The sequence below is a fragment of the Epargyreus clarus genome, unplaced genomic scaffold (genome assembly GCF_041222505.1).
Source record: "Epargyreus clarus isolate Ecla_fem2 unplaced genomic scaffold, WU_Ecla_fem_2.2 ptg000011l, whole genome shotgun sequence".
NCBI lineage: Eukaryota > Metazoa > Arthropoda > Insecta > Lepidoptera > Hesperiidae > Epargyreus > Epargyreus clarus.
Window position 1 is genome coordinate 3,023,693 of NW_027332219.1, and position 22,908 is coordinate 3,046,600.

The window sequence follows — 22,908 nt, forward strand, 5'->3', positions numbered from 1 at the left end:
GGAAGGGAGGCAGACTTTTCCGAGGCGTTCCAGCTTAGTCCTCAGGGGTAGCGGCGCATCTGTGGCCGACCTCAGGTAGGAATATCTAATCCTATCTGGGGTTGATCACAGATGTCCATGGGCGGTAGTAGCCACTTACCATCAGGTGGACTACATGCTCGTCTGCTACTTTTATATCATAAAAAAATGTAGTTCGGTATATTTTCTTTAAATAATGCCATGTTTATACAACTTACCTGCAATATGTACCACCGCTGGGCTCAATTTTATCCGCTAACAAAGGGACGCCCACATAAGTACTATACAATTGCTCTCCAATTAGCGACCAATTCGATGACTTTTGAAATTTTTGATTAAAATTGATTGAATTTATTACAATTATCTTCACAAATGAAGTTATTGAAGTGTCTCATCACATTCTGATATTGTTTTCAAAGTAATTAAATTACATATAGAAGATATAAACAAACTGATTTAGTAATCGAACATCGGACTTTGATATTCATTAACTATTAAGTAATTTACAATATAACTTCAGTCTTTAACACCTCGATTGAGATGTTTTAAATCTAATAACTGATTTATTAGAAACTATCATAATCATAAATTGACATCAACGGCCTTCGAGGCTGGCGTTTGTTCGTTCGACGCGACTCTTCTTTTATATTAATAAATAAATTCAAATAAAATAAAGTGGTAAAAGTATTGTTAATTACTTTTTTTATTTTATCATTATCATATTAATTTTAGGAATTAATGATAATAATATGAAACAATAATAAATTTAAAAATAAAATGAAATAAGAATAAAAATAAACCTTCAAAATTTAAGTTTCCTTTATTAGAATATTTGTTTTTCCATGTTTCTTTTAAATTCAGGTAATAATACTATTTTTTTTAATTTTACTGCATAAAATTGTAGAAAACACGTATAATAGTACATTACAATACGAGGACGAAAAATTTTTTTCTGACAAGTGTGAGTTTGCAGGCCGAGCCGCAGGCGAGGACTGCAATCACACGAGTCAGAAAAACATTTTTCGTCCGCGTGTTGTATAAAATTTTATATTACGGGGTCGGAAATTGGGGTTTTGCGCACGCGAAGCGTGCGTAAAACGTCAATTTACGCACGCCGTGATATAAATTACTTTTAAGTATTGAGGAAACAAATGTTAGACGAAATTATAATTAATAAGTGACATTATTAAGTGGTTATTACGCTTTGTTACGTAGATATCGTCTTCGTTTCTTGTATAGGTCAATAAAAAGTAAAATGAAATAAGAATAATAAGAGTCAGTCAAATAACAAACACCGGCAGATAATTACGTCTAGTATTTAAAGAACCTTCTAGCATTATTATATTAAATGTATGCCCATTTTTACATATTTTATTGTATATACCATGTGTCAAACTTTTAATATTTATCGTAACAGCTTAAAGTTACAAACAATCTTTTATAGGGGTATTAAAATTGAAAAAAACTTAATTACATATTTACAAAATAATACGAAACTTACAAATTACAGAAAAAATTAAAGATTTATAATTATAATTTATGGTAAAATAAGTCATTTTTAAATAAATAGTTTCGTAATTCAAAAATAAGTCCACAGGACGGGTCGGGTAAAGTCACCAATTAATGACACTCACTGTACAAGCCGCTTGGCAAAGTCACGTAAGTACGTTGTCACCAAAATTCCGTTAAAGGGTTTCAACCGCACTCTTGGTTACAACCGTGGTCTGTATTCGTGTCCGTAGACTTCGTTGCACTAGATTTGGATTCGTTCGGCATTTGCGTTGATGTGTTCACTGAAAATAATATTTACGTTAGACATAGAATGTAACAAAAAACAAAGTTCTATTTATACTAGTATTGGATAGTTAAAAGTTAAAATGTTCATTTTTGATGTGAAACATCTATAGCCGCACGTAAAACCGATTTCTGGTCGCCACGTATGGTATATATATATAGTCTATATGCAGTAGTGTGTACGATGTGGCGACGCGTCGCCATGCGCAAACTATTACCGAAGTCACTGATTAAACGAATTAAGTAGTCACGATTAGAAATAAATTCGTAAATTTTTGTATTTAATGAAAATAAATGTTTATTCAATAAATAGTCATCGTTATCTGGAAAAAAATCGTAATATTTTATTTTATCATTATGACATATTTAGTTCCTATCACAATATGTTCTTTTACTTTTACAAAATATGCATATTACTGCATATTACTTTTACAAAATAATGTCGATGTTTCACATCTGCCAGGCGTCCCGTGACGGGTCACATTTTTTTTTTAATTAGATAGGTCCATATAAGTCCATAGATTTTTTTTATATTTTTGAAGTAACAAAGCACGCGAGCAGAACACTTAATATTAAATGGCTTCTGCCGCTCATGGAAATCTGTAATCAACCCCAAATAAGACCAGATTACAACATAAAGTTACCCACAAACGTGTTATAACCCTGAGGACTAACTTGTAACACCTTGGATAGATACGTCTCCCTTAACAAACCTTCAAAGCGGTAACACATTCATTATACGGAACACTTATGAAATAGGAACATTTTTAACTATCTTTTTTTGTTACCGCTGAGGCTTGTTAAAGATTTTTTAGAGTCCATGGGATTATAAAATAAATCTAGTGCTTATCTTATTCTCATCTTATTTTAGAGAATAACAGAATACCAAATAGGAGTATTGATAATACACTAGAGTGGTTAGAGCACTCTAGTGGAGTGTTCAAGACGTGTGGCGAACTTGACTAACAAACATTAAGCAACGTAGAGCTGGAATAGATGGCTAGCGGTTTCCACGAGAACCACTATAAACTGTAGGCAACGGTAGCGCATTTGATATGAAACTAAGTCAAGTGTAAAATACAATATATAGAAGTCGTATCGCAATGTAAATTGGGAATCTTGTTTCAAGGATTCGGATGTTTATTCATACTCGTTTAAGAAAGTTTTTACTTAAGTTACTGAAGTTAAGTACTTTTTTTAATTATCTGAATATCTAATTAGATATTTGTGTTAAAATTATAATTCAGCATTTATAGATGGAATTATATCAAAAATAACGTTATATATTGTGTTTGTCTGTAAGACTGATGTTAAGTGGTCACTCTCGCAGTCTCGTAATCTCATTTCCACTCAAAAATGTAGTGTCGTTCACACTTTTGAGTTTTCAATTTGATATTTCATCACGGATTCAGTTTTCGAGATTTAAACTCATATGACAAAAGAAGCCGTAATTCCAATTTTCTAGGAAAACTGCTAACGATTCTCTATTTTCTACTGTAAAACTAGACGCATATAACTCCCTTTCAATCGGTTAAGGCATCACGAAATAATCGATGAATATAGAAGACAAAAAGTTAACTGCTTTTTCTTAAGGAGTCTGTTAAACAGCGTGAGTCAGTCATATATCCAATGCTATCTTTATGAAATATTTTAAAACTCATTACTAAGTTAGTCTCCTTTATTAAACACTTACTTTCCAGGTTATATACCACAATTGTGCTAAACATTCGCACGATGGTAGTTGAAACCACAGTTGAAAATAATTTCAAACAAATATAAAGTTATTCAGAGCTTTGACAGTTGAAACTAAAAGCTAAATTAATTCAATACCTGGGTTTCGTTTCAAACTTGAAACGTTCGTGCTATTTAGTAAATTAGTTTCTAATATTAATTAAACATTTTCTGTGCTAGTGAGTTATTAAATTTATTGTATATTAATATCTAAAATGGGAATAATAGTGACATTTACCTTTTGCAGTTTATAGCACACAGATGACATTAATTTAATTAAATGGCACGTAACATTCGAGCTCATTTAATTTAATGATTAATAGATAATATTATAATATTATATTTACATCGTGTAACTTTTTTTCACTCTAATATTAATATAAGATATATTATAATAATAAGATTGGAGTAGGTATCTCAACTGGCATCTATACCCTTCCATCAAAACGCAGAACTGATTCACGATAGAAATAGACGTGGCGTGGTACCTCTCCGGTCAATCCATACGGGTTTTATGGTCCGCGCCAAACTGCTAGTCCACTCTGAAGTTGTTGCGAGCAGATGTAGTCATACAATTTGCTATGGCGACGTGATTCATTTCTATATTCAGAGCGGACAGTTATACGTGGACTATACCATCGTTTACTATTACCATTTCTCTTTATTTTCTGTAGAACTTCAAAATTAAAATGAGTGAAAAAATACTTACCATTTCTAGTTTTCAGATGCGGCAACGTACTAGTTCGATCCAATATACTCTTATTGAAATACGCGCTATTATTGTCCGTGTTGAAACGAACTGGGGGTGAGTTCGTCCTGTTGTCCTGGGCCATGAGCGACCTAGGTTCTAGATGGTACCTAGGTTCTAGTTCCGGCATCTGAGCTAGGTTTAGAGGGTTCCTATTCGGGTTGCTGTAGAGAGACGGCGGTGGAGGTGTCGCGTAGAGCTCAGGAGGCATAAGTTGCTCTGCTGGTAGCTAAAACAATAGAAAAAGTTTATAAATTTGGAGAAGACGTCTTATACACTCACATCACCACTATGATTCACACATGAACAGGACAGGCACACACATAGACAAATACACAACACTAAGATCCAGAAGCAGAAATCGAAATCGAAATCATCATTTAGTCTGTCTGGCCCGGGCTCGAACCCGAGGACCTCTGCACGTCAGACCGGTATGTTATATTAGTAGTAGTAAAATATTATAACGTGGTCTAACGTTTATGTCTACAAACATTGTCAGACACAATACTATATATACGATACAATACTATTTGATACTTTTAGAGGTACGGCCCATATCTATGCGTCGTGATACAGTACATACAAATAGGTTAATCGTAGCGAGAAAAATTCTAAGTGTATGATGTCAATACACATATAGGTAAAATTATTTGATATTTGCTATGACACTTTTCTGCGGCGCTCTATGTAAATGAAACTTAATTGGCATCTTTTATCAACAAAAAGTTGCATTTAATACATTTTACGTCATACTAAAATCATTAAAACTTTTTTTTTTTCAAAATTAGAATTTGGCCAATCGGCTCGCAGCACTTTCATATGTATCCAAATGTGTCAGGAAGAACCTTAGAAATCATTATAAAAGAAACTTAATCAAACATTTATATAAAATAAAATACTCACCAATCCCGTCGTATTCAGTGGCAAAGCATTCTTATACTTCAACCAATCTTCATAGACTTTGTCGTACGGCGGCCGACAATCATTTGAGCCAATGTTTGGCATATGTCCCAAACTTAGAGGCCCAAGGCTTTGAATACTCGGACCTAGATTCGGCATTGGTATATTGGTTTGGTATGTTTGTCGCAATCTGTAGTCCATTGGTCGAACTTGTATGTATTGATTGCAAGGGTCAATATTGTGGTCATAATATCGGTCGCAATTTGGTGGTATGTCGTATTTATCGACGCTAGATTTGGATATTAATGGCCGAATTGAACTGTAGTCTGTTGTTGACGATTTGTTTGAGCAGCTGTCGCTTATTTTGCCGTCCAACGGTATTATGTCCGGGTTTTTGTCTGTAACAAACATTTGCAATGTCTGCAGATATGAAAACCAAAAATAATTTAAAATATTCACTCTTTATATAATTTAGTAATTACTTAGAACTCAATTTTTCACATAATTTACAAAATATATTTCGCAAAAGTTTAATAAATAATAAAAAAGTATTTCATGAGTTACTGCGTTTTTATGAGTTTAATACTTAAAAAAAGAATTTAAATTTTTAGTACACAAAATTAAAAACATTTTATTTAAACTTTAAAATTCGATTCTATTTCTGTAAAGACAAATTTAATTGAAATATTAGAATTGAAATAATTCAATTGAATTTTAAATATAAATTAAATTGAAAACGGATGAATGAATACAAAATAATTGAACGAACCCAAACTATCGACGCTTTCAGACTCTTTAGTGCCAGTGAGAGGAATATTGGACGTCTCGTCCTGTCTCCGTTTGCCTTTTTCATTTTTATCTGTAACAATGGAATGAAGTGAAATTTTAAATTTAAATAAATTCTGACGGTGAATGAATACTGCAGGTCGTAATGAAGACTCAGTCTCAAACTAAAAAAGGAAGCTAACGCCTCGTGGAATATTGAAGTACGGCTTGCATTTTTTATGAACTTTTTATAAACGAGAATTTGTTTGTAATATTCGAGCTTGCAGTCCATCTGAATGTAAGTGTTCACTGCCGTCCATTGACATCTGTGATATAGATAAGTGTCTGTCTATATAGATAAGTTCTACCTGACACTGATGATTGATGTTTTGTCACTCCAAAATACTAAGATGATTACCTCATATGTAAGTCAGCCGACATCTACAATCTTCCACCGAAACGCAAAACTGTTAGAACTAGAAATAGGAGTGACAGTGGTACCTCCTCGATCGAACCACACTGGTATTGTGGTTAAAGATCATTAATTTATATATTATTAAGTTAAGCGATGCTGTGTTCTGCTTTGACGAGGTTGGTAATGTAGACATAGTTCTCAAAGGTGTTCCAGCCTAGTCGTAGTAGCGGCGTACCTGTGGCCGTCCTCAGGTAGGAATCTAAGCTTATCTGTGGTTGATTACAGATTTCCATGGGCGGCAGTAGCCACTTATCATCAGGTGGACTACATGTTCGCCTGCTACTCCTATACTATAAAACAAAGTTTATTATTAATTTTATTATAACAATATTAATATACATACTTTCCCTCTTATTGCAGTATCGGCAACAAAACACAACAGCTGAAACGGCGGTCAACGCCGCAATTACTCCTACAGCTCCCAATACTATTATGAGTACTGTTGTCAGCTCAACTTTTACAGGAACTTGAGCTAAAAGAACAAAATTGATCGATTTTAATTTTAAATTTAATGATGATGATTAATGATGTTGATAAACGTTGAGAAATGTTGACATTATTTAATAATGTTTGGTAGTAATATACCTTTATCGATAAATATCTGCAAATGTTTAACACCTCAATTTTATTCATATTATTTATTTTTATTATACAAGTAGGTAATTATCATTGCTTTAATACAAACATTACATTTATTTGGCAAAATAAAAATAAAACATTAGTTCGTAAAATGAAATTCCTTTAAATTTTAGTAAATTAAGTAAAAACTCAGCACGTAAAATGTAAATACATAAAATTTCTCCATTTAAAATAGAAAAAAAAATCGGTTACGTGTTCATTATTAAAGATAAAATACATTAAAAATCGGTAAACCAACCTGTGTGTCGCTGGGGGTATTTCAACAAGCTTGACGTGAGTGTCACGGGCTCGCTCGACCCCTTCCTGTTAAATGCTTTGACCGATATACCGAGAGCACTACTGGCTGAAAGACCTGATACTTCGAACTCTGGCTCTTCGTTGCTGATGTTGCGGAGAAGCAGGCCTGTTGCCATGTCGAAGACCTTGAGAAGAAACAATATTGTCAGGCCTTATAATAATAATAATAATAATAATATTTTCAGGTCTTTACAATTGATTAAAGAACTCTAAATTTAGAATTTAGATGCCTGCCTGTTAACAAGTAAAATACAATTTTATAACTACACTTACAAACAAAATATAATGAGAGGTTAAAACTTTAGGGGTACGTATCTTTAACATACTTGTAATAAGAAGTATTGTCGGATGCCACCATCGTGCCCCGGTGTGCAGTTGAGGGTTAAGGAGTCGTACGTCACGTTAGTGATTTCACAACCCTTTACTGCCGATGGTTTATCTGCAACAAAAATGTTTTATTAGATTTATTAAGATTAAACAGGCAGTAACACGCATCATAGTCCTAAGTGGTTATTGATGAATCATTTTAAGAACCTAGAGCTGGGCACAAGCCTTCCCATTATCTGAGGTTGAATATAGACGTCCACGGGCGGTAGTAGCCACTTATCATCAGTTGTATTGCATGCTCCTTTGCAACTTCCTTATTATAAAATATCAGCTATAAAATATACAATTGATTCCAAATCATTGCATTTGTGTTTATAGTTTCTATAGCGATTTACAAACACATCAACACAATCATGAGCCTAATACACAGACAATTAGTCACTATAACCTAATTTGTCACATTTCAGAGATATTTAGCCCTCAAACCGATGTGCTCGGCTGTCATCCCGGTCATTAGTCATTTAGCTCTGCGGTGACTAACTAACAAACTTGTGCAAAGCTGGTTACATTTGTCAAATCAGAACTGATTAGATTTAGAACTTTCATTGTTGAATCAGTTTATTTTATTATTCAGTGTCAATTTCCTAAATTGGTAAATTGCTTATTCATAAATTGAATAATCATAATAGGAAGAGATATTTTTGTTGTATTTTCGGTTAACTGTATAATTGTAATCTGATGAATGATGATGAATTTTCTATGGCGACGCGATTTATTTCTATATTCAGAGCGAACTAGTAGGTTTATGCGGACTATATTAAACTTACCAGCAGGCAATATATGGTACAAGCAGGGCTTGCTCTGTCGTCCCACAGAGTTAGTGCCGGTACATTGTACCCATCCGTAGTCAGATGAAGTGTTGACCATGTAGAAGAATGTACCTACAACATAGGGAAAGTATGAGGAACAATATAATAGAGATATTTTAAAATTAATTTATTATTTTTAATTTTCTGTATTATAAAATATTTTTAGTATGTATATAAATATTTATGTATATAAATATTTTTCAGTTAATAAATTAATTGTACTTAAAAAAATATGGGTATTATTAAAGTATTAAAACATACAAATATTTTATTTCTAGTTCTTAACTAGGCTATTTCTTAACTTAAGTATATAAAATATACTTATATTATGAAATTTCCGATCCAATGAATATAAAATATTTGAAGAATTCCAAATGTTTTATGTCTTTATTTATTTATTTTGTATTTAAGAATGTTTCACCAACTTAACAGTAACATAAACATTAGTCTGCACATCATTAAAATTGTCTAAAGTATTAAAATTGTCTAATATATTAATCAAGTTTAAGATAGTCTTTATAATTTCTGTTAGTCAATAAGTAAGTACTACAAATATAAATTTCTCCTACGGCAATATTGACTTAAAAAACACACATACCCAGCGTATTCTGTGTGTTCAAAGTGGACGTCGTCAGCTCGTGTTTGCTGTGTGTGGAACTGTTGAACCACCAGTGGAACGTCATGGGTTCCTATGGACAGAATACAATGAAAATAAATTATAATCGATGGGGTTCTACCACCATCGATTCGTGGTTCGTCTCCGGCGGCACCATCGCCACACGTATTTCTGCCTAATAACAGCAGTGTTAAGCGCTGCTGAGTTCTAGTTTGAAGGGTGTCATAAGGGAGACATACTTATCCGAGGCGTTCCAGCTTAGACCTCAGTTATAGCGGGGCATCTATGGCCGACCTCAGGTAGGAATATCTAATCTTATCTGGGGTTTATTACAGATGTCCATGGGCAGTAGCCACTTACCATCAGGTGGATTGCATGCTCGTCTGCTACTCCTATATTATAAAAATAATAATTATAAAAGTTCAAAAGATAAACACTCGAAAAGATAAAGAAAGGTACATACGTACACTTTTTAGCAATTCAGTAGGGAACCAAAAAAAGGTCAAAAAGAGCCCATTAGTGCTGGTCTCTGGTCAAAGGTCTTCAAATTAACGAATTTTATAACGCGACCCGAGTTTTGATTGCTCAAAAAGTTAAATATGTATTTCAATTTTATTTTAAGCTAAAAAAATATGTTATAATACATTATTATGTATTTCAAGCTGTATGTATGATTAAAGTCGAGTTTGGACTTGATCTACGCGGATGTATACATATAAAAGCGCTTTTCCTCTCGCGCGTGTTTACGCCCGGAGGCGTGTCCTGCCCTCACGCATGCCTCTTGCATCCTATTGTGTCATACACACACGCATACGGGTCGTAAATACACTTTTGGCGGGATTATTCATGTGTGCGTGTGGCACGCTCGTGCGGGCGTAGAAACGCGCGACAGGAAAATCGTCCTTATTCCCATAGATTAGTAAAGATAACTCACTCCTAACAAGAAAACATAATCAGTTTTGACAATTGAAATAGTTGCGTAAAAAAGTTTTGCCACGTCTCCGTGCTAAAATGTCCCTAAAATATTTGAAATAATTATTTATTTATTGTGTAAAATGTGTTTATTTGTCAAGAATTAAAAAAAAGAACTTACAAATAAGCCGTTTGTGGCTTCATTCAATTTCAAGGCGGCGAAGTATCTTTACTAATCTATGATTATTTAGGTTTTTCCTGCCATTTGCCATTTGATAATTTCTGCCTACTATAAACAAAGAATATAACCACTACGTACCATAAATTGTCAATTTTCGATCTCAGTTAAGTTATATATCACACGTAAACTATAAAGGGTTTTATCACATATAATACCAAACACACCCCCAGGTATTACAACCCGAAATATCCCACGACATCGATTTTGATACACTGCATGTGTCTAGGGAGATGAAGGGTTGAAACAAGGGTCGAACCTAAACCCCGTATCGGTTGATAACGTGATTTATGTGGCCCTATGATTGTGTAAAGGATATGTCATATGATTTTCCGGATATCCCAACATGACACACACAAAATGTTTAATGTTTTACGGATCCGTCTGCGGTGCCGCTAGCGTGCACAACATGCTTTTTTAAAAATATTTTTTACTAGCTGACCCGGCAAACTTTGTTCCGCCTCAAAATCTATTTATCAAATATATTTCATATAAAATATAGCCTATGTTACTCGTGGATAATGTAGCTTTCGAATGGTGAAAGAATTTTTAAAATCGGTCCAGTAGTTTTTGAGCCTATTCATTACAATCAAACAAACAAACAAAGTTTTCCTCTTTATAATATTAGTATAGATAATATGTTTTTTTTTCAATAAGGTTCGAAAGTTTATTTATATATTATGTTAATATGTAAAAAGCAGTGATAGCCTAGTGGTTAAGAAACTCAACCTCTTGATCGAGGGGTTCTAGGTTCTAATCTCAATGAATGAATGAATGATGAAGGAAAACATCGTCAAGAAACCAGCATATCTGAGAAGTCTAGAAAAAGAGATTTCAAAGGTATTTGAAGTTTACCAATTTGCACTTGGCCAGCGTGGTGGACTATGGCCTAATCCTTCTCATCCTTAGAGATATGTGCCCAGCAGTGGGACAGTAATGGGTTGATGACATTGATGTTAATATGAGTTTATTTATGTAATTACGCCATAATCTCTTAAACAATATTTATATGTTTTGTCTGTAATCTTGTAAGAAAACATACTAAAAAACTACATACGAGTACGTATTCGAAAGATCTTTAAAGTAAACAAAATCTCTCAATGGGATATGTCTACCAATACGCACTTGGCCAGCGCGGTGGACTATGGCCTAATCCTTCTCATTCAGAGAGGAGACCCGTGCCCAGAAGTACATTAAAGGACGATGACAAAGAACAACGACTTACTACGACTAAATGCCTTTTTAATTTGGATTCATTTCAAACAACTGAAATGAATATAAAATTTAAAAAGCTAAAAGATAAACATGACACAATTGCAATTAAAGATAATTATAATTACAAATAAAGAGTCCAAATCAAGTGATTTCCTCTTGGGAAGCAAGTTTCCTCTTGGGAATATCCCAAAAAGGCTGCGCCACGTTATACAGAAAATCTCTTAAATTAATTATATTGATCAAAAATTCTTAAATTCTGAACAGGAAAATAAAAAGTATTTAATATTTTCATTTCCTTAATTCTGAATATGACAATACTACGAGTAAATATATTTAACATTTTGTAATATTTTTCAAACTTTCGTCCGCTTGTTTCAACTTACATCATATTATTCAAAAGAAAGGAACGGCATTATGCAAAACGTGAAGAGCGAAATATACTTTACATGGCAAACGTTATTAAGGGCGGGAAATTTAAATTGTATTTGCTGAATGTGTCAACGTGACGTTTTGAATCTTAATTGTGGTTTTATTTTTATTATTTTAGTTAGTAGTCCTACAATACTAGTAATATTACAATTAGAACTCTATATCATTACTTGTTTGTGTTATAAATTATTAGTGAAACTCATAGATTAGTAAAAATACTTCGCCGCCTTGAAATTGAATGAAGCCACAAACGGCTTATCAGTAAGTTCTTTTTTGAATTCTTGACAAATAAAACATTTCTAGAGAAAATTTACGAATAAATAACTAATACTGCGTAATTTACATAATAAATAAATAATTATTTCAAATATTTTAGGATCATTTTAGCACAGAGACGTGGCTAAACTTTTTTACTCAAATATGTCGATTCTAAAAACTGGGTACATTTTCTTGTTAGGAGTGAGTAATCTTTACTAATCTATGGTGAAACCAGTCATATTTATTTTTTGAAAAACTTATTAGATTATGGTCGAATAACGCGTAGGTATCGGGCTTACTGCTGGTGAATATTAAGTCTTCTTCAATCCGTTACTGTCCCACTACTGGGCACTGGTCTAATATCAATGTCAGTGGGGTTTAGTCCACAGTCTATACGTTGGCCAAATACGAATTGCCGGATTGGTTTCCTCGAATGGCTGCAATATTTTTCATGGCACACTGCTGGGCCTGGGTTTAACCCCACAACTGGTGGACCTATCCAATCTAGTCAAATTTGTAATAAATTCACTTCTTGCGCGTGTATACATGAATACACGCACTATTCATTTATGTTTGTCTCAAAATAAATAATTCAATAAAATAAAATAAATTCATTTTTTAATAAATACTCCTAAGAAGTATACTCCTAAGAATACATGCGATTATAAGTACACAAAAGCTGCTTACTTTTTACATTTAAACATGTCCCATTTTATTAAAAATACCTCAAAATAAAGGGACGGCATTATGCAAAACTGGAAGGAGTGAAATACATTTTACATATCATAAACGAAACGATGTTAGCGCTGCTTTAAACCGTGTTTGCCGAGTGTGCTAACGACGTATTATATTTTCATAATATTATTATATTACGTTATATTACACGATATGCATTATATCATAATAGCAGTTGCAATAACAGTTATATTATTACGTTATATTTTATTGTTGTTTATTTGTATATTTTGTTCGTAAATGGTATTTGGTAGTATGTAGTATAAAATACTAAAAATCTATGGAAGGAATAGTAGTAAATTTATTTCCCATAAAAGTCAATGTTATTACTAAGACGTAAATTCGTAAAATAAAATAAAGTAAAATAATACGTAAACTAAATATTTACAAAAAGAAAGATTTCTTCATAAATTCAAGGTAAGATTATTAGTACAGGACTTTTTCCCCTCAAATTTAGATTAAATTATAAAATAAAACTGTTATTATATAAGACTTACCTTTGGGTTTGCGTCTAAATCACATTCAATTTCTATGATTTCTCCTCTAGCCGCCCTCAGAACTATTGGCTGCAGAGTCTTGCACGTTGGTGTATCTATCACAATAATATGCTTCATTATTATTTATTGCAATATGTTATTTAAAAATAGTTACATTTTTTTGAAAAGGGGTGACAGAGCCCCCTTTCTGATATTATTCCGAAGACACAAATTTTATTAATGTACGTATTAAAAGCTGCTGTTCGTACGTACATAGTTTGAAGACTATCGAAGAGAAGTGGTTAGTTTATGCAAGTCACAAATAGTGCAAAGTACGGTGCGTAAGGATATTGTCAGTGTTGTGTGTCGTGATATGAAACCTAGAAAAGAAAAACGAACTAGATGTAGGGTAGATAGATTAATCTACCACTAGTACTTGTCAACGGTTTCTCCCCTCCACCTCAGTTTCGCCGTGACCACGATCCATGCAACTGGGTCGAAATATCGGCAATAAAAAACGCATATCGTGAGTACCCGTTACATAATAAAAAAAATATCGAAGAGAAGACATACTTATCAGAGGCATTAAACTTAGTCCTCAGTTAGCTACGTATTAGTGGTCAACCTTAGGTAGGAATCTGATCATTTTTGAGGTTAATTACAAATGTCCATGAGCGGCATGTTGCCACTTACCCTCAGGTGAACAGCATGCTCGTTTCTACTCCTATTTTAAACCAAAAGTCTATAAAATAACCAAAATAAAACAAAAGTCCATAAAATAGTTCTGTCAATCTCACATTTAACATCCAACATAAGCCGTTCGCTGGGTCCCTCTCCGAGGCTGTTCCTAGCAGAGCACACGTACGCCCCCGCCGCCTTTCTCGACACGTGCTGAAGCACTAAGCTCTGGTTGGCTAGAAGGACTCCAGGTCCTGGCTTCACTATCACACCCTGGTAAAGATATAGAGATAAAAGAAAAGGAGCAAAACTGAAATCAGTTTCACAAATTTCATTAAAACTATATCCCATTGGAAAGAGGAATATTATAATATGTAATAAATAATTATACCAAAAGAGGACAAATAGATAAACCATTAAAGAAAAGAATGGCCAACAATGCTGGGTATACTAACATCTGAAGTGTGGTACAAATAGATATATTAAAAATGTAGTGAGCTCTCCTATATTTAAATCATATGCCTATTAAAGTTTTGAACTTCAAGTCCAATTAACTTAGATCTTCACTAAACTACGGAGCAAAGGGAGCAAAACGTATTCCTGTAGTAGCCATTGAAGTAAGTTTCGCATTACAGAATATTGCTACCCTATACTGTTTGACGAGCGCTGTGAAGTTTGAGATGAAGTTACTAAATAGACTGATAGTAGACAATGGCATGCCGATTGACTTCAGTTATAAATATTTGCTTACTTACATTATGAGTAAAATATACGTGATTGTGCCACGGATTCGCTTTCACTCTGCAGTCTAGGTATACGTCGGAACCTTCTACAACTTTACTCGCGTCCAAGTTAGCCCCAAGCTCCAGCTTTACTACTGGGAGATCTGCAAAAAAAAAATACAATGGGGATATTTAAAAAATACCTAAGTTTTATGAGCGTTTGCGTGCTTCGGAGATCCTTTAGATATGGTAGAAGAACGTGGTAAAAGTAATATATAAAATTATACATTTTTATAAGATACAAATCCATATTAAGTAAAAGGAAGAATTAATATAGAATAAACGTTAATTTGACGCGTTTAAAAGCTAGCTTCCATAGCACAACAAGTTTTCGTAATTCTCGGGGTGCAATCGCGAATGACAATCTATTACATGATTAATTTGCTTTGATAACTAACACCCATTTAGTTTTAAAAAGTAATAGTACATAAAAAATGTAAAGATATATTATATAAAATATAAAAATAAACTATATACGTTGTATCTCCATCTTCCAGCCGTCTTCATGAGTGGAGTGGGGTAACGTTGGCTGGACCGCTCTGCAGGAGATGACCCTTCCAGCGTCCTCGATGGCCGGCACGAAGGTCAGGATGCTGTTCGTCACGTTCCCGTCCGTTGATGTCTGTAACAAGTAACATGTTTTATTTTCTTGCTAGCTAAATGGTCTGGTTGGATTTAACAAAGGAAATGTCAGTATAAGGAATATATATGCATATGTGGTAGGTTCATCGATGATTGTTACGTAAAATGTTTATTTCGGATTTTTAGCTTTCTGAAATGTTTGAGATAATAGGTAGACAGGTCAAGCTAGGACTTTTCAGCTAATTGGCTTAATATAGTTAGTTGGATTTAGCGTGGGTAGCTTGAGTCATAATCTCTCTACCTATGTCGTTTAATTTAACAGAATATCGGCTTTTAAGGTTAAGAAAAATTCTGAGGTGATAAGGTCAAATGGATCTCGCATTCGGATTCAGCGAGTTAAAAAGGGTTTAATAAATGGTTTAGTCTTTGGGCCCGAAAGCAGATATTTCTTATATGGTTTCGCTATCTTATTAACATTAGGTGCATTAAATTTTTGTTTGCTCCTCCTATAGAACTTCTCGTCTTCCTTCTAGTACTACTACTACTACTAGTCCTCCTAGTGGAGTAGTGGAGTACACTGCAACCCTATTCTCAAATCCTGACTTATTCACATGATGGAAGCAGCAAACGTGCGTGTAAGTTACCATGTTACCTAACGTCGTAACTGATATTATCAGAACCTCCTGTTACTTCCTTGAACAGCTATCATGATTGAAGTATTCCCGTTCACAATACCCGATAAGGATATCAGATATCCGATACAAATTTCCATTCAAATGTCAAAATCGAAGCAGATTATCGTACACATCGATCTGCATCAAGCTAAACCAAATCTGATCTAATTGGCTTTGGAGAGGTTGATACTACCTAAAATACTGACGTCTTGAAGCTTGTAGAGTAACATTATCTAGAATATATTTTCGAAAAGTAATGCAAGAATATTAATGCATATTTATGCAAATTTACTTTTCCGAGTTATGGAACCCTAATTTGTACAAACAAATATACAAATTGACAGTGTTAAAAAATAAGTATTTTTATATATGTCTGTGGATTTCCATGCTGGTTAGGTGTATTTGAAGGTCAATCGGACATCTTCAGGTCGTCTGGGCGTGTACGTGCAAGTATTCAGCTAAATAAAAGTCTCACGCTACAATCTGATCACTGTACTACTTGTTCCAATAAAAGTACTACTACTTGTTCAAAATTATTAAAAGATAATAAATCACGATTAAGAGCAAATGGGTTTGCAAGGGACAAAAGTAATGATGCAGTTTTAGTTATTATCAAAAGCGGCTTCGTAACTTTTTTCAATATTTTTCGCTAATCCTTATAGTTTCGGATTTGGCCCTCAACGCCTATTTGAAAAAATCACCCTGTATAATAAGGATGTTACGTTATTAATAACGATACGTTCATGTATTTTTGCAAAACTCCTATAACACATGAGCGCCACAAACCCATTAATGTTCAAAGCAATATTCATTGCTGCATATAAAATAAATATAAAAAAACGGACATAATATTGATTGCCGTATTCTTTGAAAACGACAACGGCTATTTATAACGGCTACTTATAACGCGCTATTGAACTGGAAGTGAACTTCAAGTTAGCTCATTACTGCATAACGCGGTTCACATTCAAGTTTAATAAATCATGTCATTGTGCAATCGTATTAGAACTGTTTGTTAAAAACCGCGGGTATGAGTAAATGTAATAAAATATATTCCTTACTTTGATATATTTTTACCCGACTGCAGGTAGTAATATTTTGCGAAAATATTTATGTAACTATGTATGTATGTCTCATTCTTTGGCAAGCCCTACAGCCCAAACGACTTGACGGATTTTAACATATGAACTGTTTGCATTTCTCTAAAATATGGGGGTCAAATAGGCTATATTTTGAAGCAGACTTTTTGTTTCCCTAATTTATATTATCCACAGTTAAGGTTCTCTTTATCGTCGGCGATTCACACAAAGAAGAGGACATATAAACCCAGACTCAGAACAAAAATCTAATCATTTGTGTAACCGGGATAGAACCTGGAATCCTAAAGATTGATCATTATAATTCCTCTTAGAAGCGTCCCTGCTTCAACCCATCATAACAGAAACAGTTTCGCTTAACTACGCTGTTATAAATTAAAAAAAAAAACATAATTGTGCAGACATAGTCGTAGTATTCAAAACGTTAAGGTTTGCTTTGCTTAAAATAATTATAATGTCCAATGAACATCAATACCTATTTAACTTATATCGCATGCTAATTTACCATAAAATTTGTATTCCAAAACATGACCGCAAACAAACATGACTTTTGTTTTCGTTTTGTTCAAAACTAGAGTCACGGTCCAAACTCGAGTCATGAATCGGCCGAACTAAGTTCGGTCATTAGTCATTTTTGCATAATGCGGACCATATTCATGTTTAATTAAGCGTTTCGTTCACGCAATTAACTCGTGTTTTGTGACTCGGGAATTTCAATTCTATGAACGCTGATGAGCATATATTTTTATTATTTTCCAATTTGTATTGGGTGTGATTCAATGGTAATTTATGGTAATTTGAAGTAAAAACGTATGTTGCAATTTAAAGGTTCACGTAAGTTGAATCCTCTGTGATTCGACTCCGGCGGCAACTTCGCCACATTGGCTCTGCCTAACAGCAGTGTTAAGTATTGGTGTGTTCTGGTCTGAAGAGTGTGATACAGGAAACATAATTTTCCGAGGCATTCCAGCTAAGACCTCAGGGGTAGCAGCGCACCTGTGGCCGACCTTAGTAATCTATTAATCTGGAGTTGATTACAGATGCCCATGGGCGGCAGTAGCCACTTATCATAAGACTGCTTGCTGGTCTGCTACTCCTATATTACAAAAACATAAGTCTTATCTGAGGTATATCAAGATACGATACTGCCTTGGACTAAGTTCGAACGCCCGGATAAGGATGTTTTCCTTCAAACACAACACTCACATACACACAAACTCCACACCCATCAAACACAGCAGCGCATAACGCTGCTGTTATTAGGTAGAAAAGTTGAGATAGATTAATATAGAAGTAGCAGACGAGCATGCAGTCCACCTGATGGTAATGGACTACTGCCGTCCATGGACATCTGTAATCAACCTCAGATAAGATAAGATAGTCCTACCTTAGGTCGGTCACAGATGTGCCGCTACCCTTGAGAACCAAGCCGGAGCTCCTCGTAAAAGTATGTCTCCCTTACCACAACCTTCAAACCAGAACACAGCAGCGCTTAACACTAGTTATGAGGCAGAAATAGGTGTGGCGTTGGTGCCGCCGGAGTCGAACTATCTTCATTATATAAATATACTCCAATACTCACAGTTTCCCTAACAGACTTGAGTCGGGTGCCTCCCTTCCACCACGACATGGTGGGCTTGGGTCTCGCGCCCACAGCCTGGCAGACCAGCTCAGTGCTCTGCCCCGCCACCAGAGGTCGCTTGCCGCCTTGCAAACGCACCCAGAGGGGTCGGACTGTGAACAAAGGATTTATTTAGTTTACACATACAAATGTTATAGTATAAGCACAATAGTATGGTCCGCGCCAAATTGCTAGTCCGCTCTGAAGTTGTTGCGAGCAGGTGTAGTCATGCGATTTGCTATGGCGACGCGATTGATTTCTATATTCAGAGCGGACTATAGAATAGTACGTACATAATTATAAATCTTGAATGAGATCATTATAAGTGAAACTGGATGTTTTTATGAGAAATAAATTTCTTTAAACCTTAAAGCTTATAGTCTATTGGTTTGATCTTCGGTCCCTTACGAGGTCCAGGATTCAAATCATATGCACAAACCTTATTTTTCGTTGAACACAACACAACAATGTGGATGAGAAAAAAAAATTTTTACGGCCAAGGAAATAATTGATATGATTTGTTTTAATACCTGCGATTTCTTAAAACGATGGCAAAATGGATTTGTACACTTTTGAAATAGTTTTTTTATCGTTTCTTTGTTTGTCTGTTTGCTACACTTTCACGCCTAAACTATAACTTTGTACACGTTGTCAGGGTTTCAGAACAGTAGCACTACCATGAGTTTACAAAAGTATTACTCGCTAGCGACTGCGTAAAATAAATATATGAAAAATTGTACAGCGCCTCTGGTGGTTACTCGTAGAACTAAAATCAGTAGTGTGAGCCACTACATACGTAAAAAACCTATCGATATCAAATCGCTAGCGAATGTCGTTATGATCTATTGCCATACTAACGTCGGTCCCATGAGTCATTAATTTGACAGACGTTGTCAAGAAATACCGTAACGATAGTAGTTATGTTATTCACTAGCAAAATGACAATAGTTTTCTATTTACCATTTCTATAGTGGCGTTTCTATGCCAACTCATGGTAGTGCTACTGGACATAGAATACTGTTTATCTCGAAAAGAGTACAGTTTCCGAGATAGAAAAAACTTTTAAGACGCCACTTACCCTATGTCATCGATCTCTGACTGAAGCAGTGGGTAAAACCTATAGTATAGTCGGCGCCAAACTGCTAGTTCGCTCTGAAGTTGTTCCGAGCACGTGTAGTCATACAATTTGCTATGACGACGCGATACATTTCTATATTCAGAGCGGACTAGCAGTTTTACGCAGTCTATATATCTATAAGTACCTCAACGATCATTAACATCAGACCAACGATCTGTTAATGACTTCCGAAATAGCCTTTTTATTCAAGCCTAGCCGGTCACTGCACGGCGATTTCCATAAAAAATTCAAGGGATTCTGTCCCGTGGTTTTTTTGTTTTTCATTGATGGATGATTTTTTGATACGCATATGTAAAAGCGAGCTTTTTAATTTACGTTAATGGAGCTACCCTGGCCATGGAAATTGAATAATCCTGAGTTTTTTGCCGCTAGTAATCATTAAAATTCAATTTATAAGCGTGACACACTGTTTGGCCCAATGACGAACTTGGGAGTACATTGTTAGGTTTTAAAATTTCGGAAGGTAATGTTTTCCGAGCGTATGTATGTGTGTATGTTTGTACGTTTATATGTACGTATGTATGTATGTCTTTTTTGTGGCACGCCCTACAGCCCAAACGGGTTGACGGATTTTAACATATGAGGTGTCGTTGGATTTGCCAAAGTTGTATGTGAGACAAGGAGCAGTTGTTTTTGCTGTTTTTATAATAATTAGTTTCAAGCTAAAAACGTTCCTGTTAGTTTAAAATAGACTTAAAGTTTATTATTCTTGAATACAGTAAGTTTAGTAAGAAGCACCATTATGTCGCTATAACTTGAAAGTCAAATATTCATATTACATCGCTCATCCACAGAAATTCTCCTGAATAGCCTACTCCTTTTTATATCAAGTTTTTGTTTTGTTTTTATCTTTCATTTATTCCTTCATTTTATTTACTAGTATTCCGCCTGTGACGTCAGCTTCTCCGATGGGAATAACAAGATATGGTTGATACGTTTCTTAATGTTAGTCAGTAAAAATATATCGTGCCTTTGGTTCAATCAATCCAATTAAACTAACCTTAGTTGTTTTATACGATTTTAATATGTAACATGTAAATATTCTACTAAATAATTATAGTTTCAAAACTAAAAAAAAACGCTATAATCGCACAAGGAAAATCGTTAATCCTAGCGATCCTGATGAGGTGAACGGGACAAAATTATTTATATCATATATTGTTGGCGGCTCTTGATAAGGGTTCAATATTTTAAATTTAATCGGACCATTCAAAGTGGGTAAAATCGAGTTCAAAGATTCCGTTACATACATACATACAGGTCAAGCTAATAAAAGCGTAAAAAGAATGACAAACAAGAAGTAAGGTAGTTATATTAATCTACCACTAGTACTTGTCAATGAATTCTTCCTGCTACCGCAGTTTCGCCATGACCACAATTCACATATTTTGATATATCAGCAAAAAAAGACACTAAAATCGCGTATCTGAAGAGCATATATAAATATTACGCGTTTTTGTCCAGTAATTTGTTAGTTTATATTTTAAATAAAATCCAGATAGAACCAGAAATTACTGGTTACATTGATAATCTCTAATGATGAAAAATATAGTGTATAATGTTGAACATAGATGAATTCTAGAATGCAAACTCTAAAGGAAACCGTATAGGAACGTGATCCAATTCTATTTGGAATTGAATATAGGGCGGAAATATCTATTTACCATCACGCAGGCTGCATGATCGTTAGTTACTTCAATTTTATAAGGTTATATAACAAAAATTGGAAATAATCTTTTTAGTATTTTTTTATAATATAGAAGTAGTAGACGAGCATGCAGTCCACTTGATGGTAAGTGGGTACTGCCGCCCATGGACATCTGTAATCAACCCCAGATAGGATTAGATATTCCTACCTGAGGTCGGCCACAGATGCGCCGCTACCCTCAGGGGTTGCGAGGCGTTCCACCTTAGTCCTCAGGGATTAAGCTGGAACGCCTCGCAATAGTGTGTCTCTCTTACCACACTCTTCAAACCGGAACTAGGAATACTCAAAACTCACTAGAAATAGGTGTGGCGGTGGTGCCGCCGGAGTCGAACCACAAAGAGTTCTACCACCTTCAACTAGTAACTATTTGATTTTCGTTATCTTCTCATAAAACATTTCATTAGATGTTCATATCATGGGTGTGTTTAAAAAGGATTCATCCGCCATATTGGACTTAAAATAGCGTCAAAAAAGTGATCACACAAACTTCCTTTGAACAAAATATCAGTTCAGTTAGGCTTCATTGGTAAAAAAATCCATTGAAATTTAACCCTCACATACATAATAATACCAAAGCAGTGATAGCCTAGTGGTTAACAAACTCGACTGATCAAGAGGTCTGAGGTTCAAATCCTTTCCGAGATTTTTCAAAGTTATGTGCGTATTATAAATTAATTATCACTAGTTCAAAACGGTGAAGGAAAACATCGTGAGGAAACCTGCATACCTTAGAGATTTATATATATAATAAAAAAAAAAACCTGAAAGGTATGTGAAGTCTACCAATACGCACTTGGCCAGCGCGGTGGCCTAATTCTTCTCATTCTGAGACGAGACCCGTGCCCAGTGGGACAGTAATGGGTTGATGATGATACATAATAACCAGCGATACGAGCTAAATATAAGCTTGTAACAAAACAATATTGTATTTAAAGGAGTTGAACACGTCAGTATCTTAAATTGTATCACAAGGTATTATTACTCAGAGCACCCTTTGGCCCTTATATTACCTTTCATGTATTACCGTATATTCTGATTTTCTATATAATACATAGTTAGTTGAATAGAGCGTGATTTAATATTCGTCAGGAAATTCAGACGGTATTTTCCTTTGTCATAGTTCCCTCTGTAATATCAAACTTTAAATATCTCGGTATTGTTATTTCCTTGATTGTGTAGGTATTAA

The 22,908-nt window shown here is 34.5% G+C and overlaps 1 protein-coding gene across 5 annotated transcripts in view; it reads right to left on the reverse strand.

The window, feature by feature from the left end:
* Nucleotides 1-1,144: 1,144 nt before the first annotated feature.
* Nucleotides 1,145-22,908, reverse strand: part of LOC140745854 (uncharacterized) — a 500,815-nt gene continuing 479,051 nt past the window's right edge. For all 5 annotated transcript variants that reach the window (XM_073077786.1, XM_073077787.1, XM_073077784.1 and 2 more), the window contains 14 exons: nucleotides 18,838-18,989; nucleotides 15,380-15,524; nucleotides 14,876-15,006; nucleotides 14,240-14,393; nucleotides 13,464-13,558; nucleotides 9,162-9,252; nucleotides 8,522-8,635; nucleotides 7,694-7,806; nucleotides 7,309-7,492; nucleotides 6,775-6,903; nucleotides 5,961-6,050; nucleotides 5,195-5,589; nucleotides 4,253-4,520; nucleotides 1,145-1,811 (listed from right to left, as the gene is read on the reverse strand). In XM_073077786.1, the coding sequence (XP_072933887.1) occupies nucleotides 1,714-1,811; nucleotides 4,253-4,520; nucleotides 5,195-5,589; nucleotides 5,961-6,050; nucleotides 6,775-6,903; nucleotides 7,309-7,492; nucleotides 7,694-7,806; nucleotides 8,522-8,635; nucleotides 9,162-9,252; nucleotides 13,464-13,558; nucleotides 14,240-14,393; nucleotides 14,876-15,006; nucleotides 15,380-15,524; nucleotides 18,838-18,989 (2,159 nt within the window). In that variant the 3' untranslated portion in view covers nucleotides 1,145-1,713. The remainder of the gene's footprint in view (nucleotides 1,812-4,252; nucleotides 4,521-5,194; nucleotides 5,590-5,960; nucleotides 6,051-6,774; nucleotides 6,904-7,308; nucleotides 7,493-7,693; nucleotides 7,807-8,521; nucleotides 8,636-9,161; nucleotides 9,253-13,463; nucleotides 13,559-14,239; nucleotides 14,394-14,875; nucleotides 15,007-15,379; nucleotides 15,525-18,837; nucleotides 18,990-22,908) is intronic.